The sequence below is a fragment of the Callorhinus ursinus genome, unplaced genomic scaffold (genome assembly GCF_003265705.2).
Source record: "Callorhinus ursinus isolate GAN/ISIS: 27379988/994484 unplaced genomic scaffold, GSC_fseal_2.0 scaffold104, whole genome shotgun sequence".
NCBI classification, from domain to species: domain Eukaryota; kingdom Metazoa; phylum Chordata; class Mammalia; order Carnivora; family Otariidae; genus Callorhinus; species Callorhinus ursinus.
The window spans coordinates 644492-650734 of NW_027397166.1; the positions used below are offsets into that span (position 1 = coordinate 644492).

At 38.7% G+C, this 6243-nt stretch overlaps 1 protein-coding gene across 1 annotated transcript; it reads left to right on the forward strand.

Moving 5' to 3' along the window:
* The first annotated feature begins 4482 nt into the window (after positions 1-4482).
* Positions 4483-5433, forward strand: FOXR2 (forkhead box R2). Its single transcript, XM_025852027.1, has one exon. It carries the CDS (start codon positions 4483-4485, stop codon positions 5431-5433), a length of 951 nt encoding a protein of 316 aa, XP_025707812.1.
* Positions 5434-6243: the final 810 nt, after the last annotated feature.

A 6243-nucleotide genomic window follows, 5' to 3' on the forward strand; every position in this document is an offset into this window, starting at 1 on the left:
TGGCTCATGTGAGAACAGTGAGGAGGTCTCCAGGAGCTTGAAAAGTCAATCTAATTGCTGGAAAGAGAAGCTAATGAAAATAGTGTTAGAATAATAAAATCTTTCATAGATTCTTTAGCATCCAATGGCTTTTGTTTATGAAGAGAAATATTTGCTACTATTTGTGCTTTGTTTACTGCTCAATTTTATTAAATTAAAATAACTAATAAGCATAACTTTTAAAACTAATTTTTATTGACCATCTGAACATTGTGTACCAATTTGATGAAATAAATTTCCTAAAAGTTTTAAACTGTAATACATGCAAATTTAACATGGCTTTTTTTGTAAACACTTCAGACAGCTTGAATAACATTTGAAACATACACAAATGCAATGATTACAGATATATTCATGGTCTTACATTTAAGTCTATTCTAAAATATGAACATCAAGGTTTAATTTATTTCTTCTTTATTTCTACCCTTACATTTTTCCTTTTTTAAGTTGTTACACTTCTTTTGATATCTTACTACAATTTCAGTAATTTTATTATTTTTACCTTTTCTTAGGATTTCTATCATCTCACCCATTTGAGAGGAAAAGAGAAATACCATCTCAGACAAGCTGAGGTAACAGTATTTGTTATCAATAATTAATTCTTTGGGGGCTCATAGGACATAGTTCAATCTTAACATGAGACATTGGCTAAAATCCTTTTAGTAATAATGTTTTATTTGTATTTCATGACATTTCTGATTCTCTGTCATGCAATGTTTTTTTGGGGGGGTTAACTTTTCTTAACAAAAATAAACATTTCTTAATTTTTGCATGTTGGCAGTACCCATTATCCTGCCTTTTTGCTGTATTTATCTAGTTTATAAGTACTATTAAGGTTTATGTTTTTTATTTGTATTTTATTATAGTTAGTAGGGCTTTCTAAATAATTCATTTCCTAGAAGATGAGAGATTGAGTCTTCCTAGGTAGTTCTCTTCTTTACACTATATTGTTAACCATCCTGCAAAACCTTATTGGACCTATTCCTGCCTGATTATTATGTTTGACCATCAGTGCTAATCTGTTTTACCGGTTCTTAGTATACATGACTGCTGTTCTATGTGTGAATTAGAAAAAAAGATGCCCTCTCTAAGAAAATGTGACTTGTGGACACATGGCATCTGGATGGCTCCTCTGTATGAATTAGAAAGAGACACTTACTATGGACTGATATATCCCCAGGACCAGGGTGCATGGTTTGGAAAACAGCTCAGGCACCATACAAGTATATGCAGTACTCATTGGTGTGGTACCTATTTTTCTGGAAACACATATGGCTTACTCATTGTTTCTCATGCACTCTTTTCTGCTTACCTTCCAACAGAAACAAGTACATATCTATACTTTATAAATAAACATTGACTTAAAATGTAAAAAATACCCATGTACATTTGAGAATTTTCTATGTAAAAACAAGAAAACTTAAATATCCTATGGCATTTGCTCTTTTTTTGTTACAATAACCTTTTAAAAGAATTTGAGGTACCATTATGTACTCATAGCTCTTTACAGACTAAACCAGTGTCAAATAATCATAATATATGTGTCAAAAAGACAGTTTGGCAGGAGGAGCCCTTTGAAGTTGACTTTCCATCCTGTTAACACTGGCCCTGACATTCTTGAAGGCATTTTTGTTTGTAACAAGAGGATTTATTTATTAGATGTATCTGATTTTTTTTCCTGTCCCAAAACATGTATCAACTACTTTCCTTACCAGTTCTTTTAGTAGAGACCAGTCTGGGCATAGGAATGCTTTTGGAAATTGATGGCATGCAAAAGTGCTATTTCTGCTGCTGCTGTTGGGTCGTTAGTGTGTGTGTCTATGTGTAAGAGAAAGAGAGAACAGGCATGAGCATGCACACACTGGAAAATATATTTCTAAAATCATTATGAGTTCCCTCCACTTTTTCCAACTTATTATGTTATTGTACCTGCTTTGCTTATTATTTGATTTCATCAATCACTAACACTTTTCCTACGTTAACACTCGGAATGTATAGGAGCCTGAAAATCAGGATACTCACCCACAAACATGAGTTTAAATATTTTTCCTAAGCATATGCAAAATGTTCCAGCCTCCTTTTTTCGAGCACACTTAAGAAACAAGTTACCAAGCATTTGGTTGCCATGTGCTAGCCTGTTCCCCATGTCTCTGCTCTTGGGTTACATGTTTTTAAACCTTAGCTCAAGCATCTCCTTATGGGGAACACTTCAGATTTCTATTATTTGGGTTAGATTTTCCTTCTCTATGCTCTCCTAGTATAGTGTCTAGCACTCATTACACTCTAATTTTCTGTTTACTTGTCTGTCTTCCTCTATTAAGCTATGATATTCTCTCAGGGTATGTCTTACTGATCTGTCAGACTTGTTACATATGCTTGGAACACAGTAGGTGCTCAATTAGATTAAATGCTTTAATGAGGCTCAAAGAAATAAAATACAAGATAGCCTAGTTTTACTAGCCAGTCCCTAAAGATTGGATTGTGTTCCCTGGTGAAAATAGAAATTTTGTAACACTAGAACTCCCATTTATGGGATAAGGGACTAGTGAGAGCCAAAATGATGCCAGACTCTCTGGGATTGTGATAATAAGCTGATTATTTCAGGGCTAGTCCTCTGCTTTGCTCAGGTCAGTGCTCCACTGGAAAGGGGATCCATTAATTCCCTCCCTATGGGGAGGTAGAAGCAGCACTTTTTATTAGAGAAGGTTTCTTGAGTCTCAAAAGATGAGTAGAAGTTGACCAAACCAAGGAAATTGCGAGTAGGTCATTCCAAGTAGAAGTGGCCACTTGAGCAAGAGAACACAGATGAATGATGGGGGTGGAGTGTGAAAGTCCCAGAAATTCAGTATTTCTGGGATGTAAAGTATGAAGCAAGGAAGCTGAAGTGATAAATTAGTTTAGAAAGGTAAATGGAGTGGAATTCTAGAGACCCTTTTATGCTGCATTAAGTCATAACATTTTATCTTGGAGCAGAGAAACAGAAGAGATCAAGTGAATAAAAGCATGTGCTCTGCAGACAGGCTGCCTAGATTGGAAACTCAGTTCTGCCTTCCACTAGCTGTGTGACTTAGGGTTTTTGTTCTTTACATTGTTTCTTTTGTAAAGGGAGAATAATAAGAGCACCTATTTCATAGGACTGTTGTGAGTATTAATGAGTTAAATCATGTATAGTGCTTAGAAAAATAAATATTAAGTTGATGTTATTATTAAACTTTATACACACACACACACACACACACACACACACACACACACACACACTGGTAGTCTGTATGGAGGATTCTTTTGAATAGAATAGGATAAGAGAGTGGGAAAACAATAGGGAGATTAATATGTCCCCCAGTAGCTCCTCTTGATATTTGCTGGATATTTTTGAGGTATATTCCTAGCTAATGGTTTTAACAAAATCACACACTTTATAGAATGGATTTTGTGCAGACTCAAGTGATACTTTCCCATTTTGCTTTTTCTCAAGAACAGCTTTGGGATTAACTTACTGGAGAGTCAAACTCGAGTTTTCAGGAACTTGCACGTCATAGCTTCTTTGGTCCTACCGTCTTCAGAGTATAATTCAGAACTCAGTTCCTGAGAAGGTGACCTGCAGAGAGCGAAGACAGCTGTTTTCCAGAGTAGGATTGAAAATAATAACATGGTTGAGTTCTAGCATGGGATTGAGACTAATGGAGATCATCTTCTGATAGTTACCACTTTAACAACTTGGGTTACACATATTGCTGCTTCATTTGTAAAGTATGTTGAATCAAGAGGCAATAGGTATAATGAAAGAATCAGAAGACCTGGACTGTGGACCTAGCTCTGCTACTTACTTAGATATGTAGTCTTAAATATCCTGTAGATCTTAGTTCTCTTATCTGTAACATGGGGTTAATGATACCCACTATGTTATCTTGCAGGGCTGTCATGAAATCAGTTGAGATCATCTATGTGAAAGCTCTTGGCGAAAGGCACTTTAAAAATGGAATGATTTCTTAAACCATTTAAGAACAACTCAGAAATATAATGTGATCTGTACATCTGTTTGTTCCTTCATTAAATGAACCTAGAAAGCATTGAAAGATATGCCAATCAACTTATGAAAGTCACCTTAGTTGGCACATAATTGAAAATGTGTAGGTCCTCTTGTGGGGACTCCCTGCTTCCAACGAAAGCTCAGGAATTCTACTTTGAACTTTTTTCCTGCTAAAAACTCTGGTTACTTCTCTGTTTTGAGCTCTGTTGTAGAACACTGAGACTTCTCCAAGTTTGACCACCAATCAATGAGGTATCCATGCCCCTTTTTCTAGTACTTCTAGCAGGCCGCCTGATAATTTCCCCAGATGAGATATACTGGATCAGAAACAGTGCCCCAACAACAGCTTTCAAAAGTGCCTCAGAGACTTCTGCCCTTTTAGAAATCTCTCTCTACCTACCTCTCCACTAAAGATGGACATAAAACTAAAAAATCCTGAATTCTGGTACAGTCTCCATGGCCACGTCCCAGGGCTGCTGGACTGGGACATGGGGAATGAGTTCTTCTTGCCATGCACCACAGACCAGTGCCACTTAGCTGAGCAGAACCTTGCCAAATATAGACTCCGAGTAATGGATCCCCCAAAGGTGCCTCAAGAGAGCAGACCCAGTCTGGACAAAGATGGTCCTGACTCTGAACCTAACCTGTGGATGTGGGTAAATCCCAACATCATGTGCCCCTTTGGCAGCCAGGAGACCCTAAAGCCCAGTAAGGAAAAGGATCTGACAAGCATGCTTCCTTACCCTCAGCCACTCCCAAAGGATGAAGAGTCTAACTGCTCAAAGGCCACAGTGATGGAGTCACTGCCAACTTCCTCCAGCAAGAAATCTTCCCCACAGAAACGGTTCACTTATTCCTCTGGTGACTGGGAGCTCACAGAAGAAAAAACGGAGGAACAAGAGGACAACAGCTCTGTGTCTCTTCAATCCCCTAACAAAGGTGAGTGCTTCCAGAACCAGAAATTATTGCAAGGCAACAACCAGGAGAGGAGGTCCTGGCCCCGCCCCCCCCTCAATTACAGTCACCTAATTGCGCTGGCATTAAGAAACAGCCCCCCCTGTGGCCTCAATGTGCAAGAGATCTACAGTTTCACCCGACAGCATTTCCCTTTTTTTTGGACAGCACCAAATGGCTGGAAAAACACCATACGCCACAATCTCTGCTTCCTGGGCAGCTTTGAGAAGGCACCAATCAACTTTCAGGATGGGACCAATGGAAAGCCACGGTCTGGCCTCTGGAGGCTTACTGAGGAGGGACATCGTCGTTTTCAGGAGGAGACTCGTGCCTTAGCTTCTGCTCGGAGGGAAAGCATCCAACAGTGCATGAGCCAGCCAGATGTGATGACCTCCCTCTTTGGCCTTTGAACTACCACTTCTCCCTCTTTGGAATACTGCCCTCCTTACTGGGTCCACCATTGCCCTGATTGGCCTTCATTAATCCCTAAGCCTACCCTGCTTGTTGGTGACAAGACTGTGTTTAACTACAGCTACAGGAATAGTATTAAATAAACTGAGAGGTGGGTACAGAGGAGGCAGAGCTTAAATCCAGGTGGAGAATCATGGAAAGTGGCATGAGGACAGTGGCCATTGTTAGGCATTTTAAGCAGACACAGGAAATCCTAGGAATAATAGCATGGAAGTTAAAGAGAGAGGACATATTTCACAAGAAAAGGAAATCTGTTTACTGGAGTGTATACTCACATATGAAAGCAAATGTTGGAGTACAAAACGTAAAATGCAAGATTGAACCATGCCTTGAAGAGCCTCAAATGCCATGTGAAGGTATCTATGCATAAAGAAATAGGCATGGTGTTTGAAGCCTAGAGGTTCAAGTATCTCCCTTCTACCATTCATCAGATATATCTCTTTCTTTAATGACTGATTTTACCCTTCAGGGCTTCACTTTTCTCTTTCTGATCCTGGACTTCTCAGCCTGGTTCAGTTGCCAACCAGTTCCAGTACTGACAAATAATTCCAAGCAGTTACTTGTAGTTTGTATATTGAAAGCCCTTGAATTGAACTTGTATCAACCCCAAGCCCAAGTTTTGCTTTCCATTCTTTCATTCATCAGAACTTTATTGAGGAAATGCCAAAGTGCACAAGGTCCATCTTAGGTGCTGAAGATAAAAAGTCAATAGTTTAGTTGGAGACAGACATATAACCAGATATTTGTAA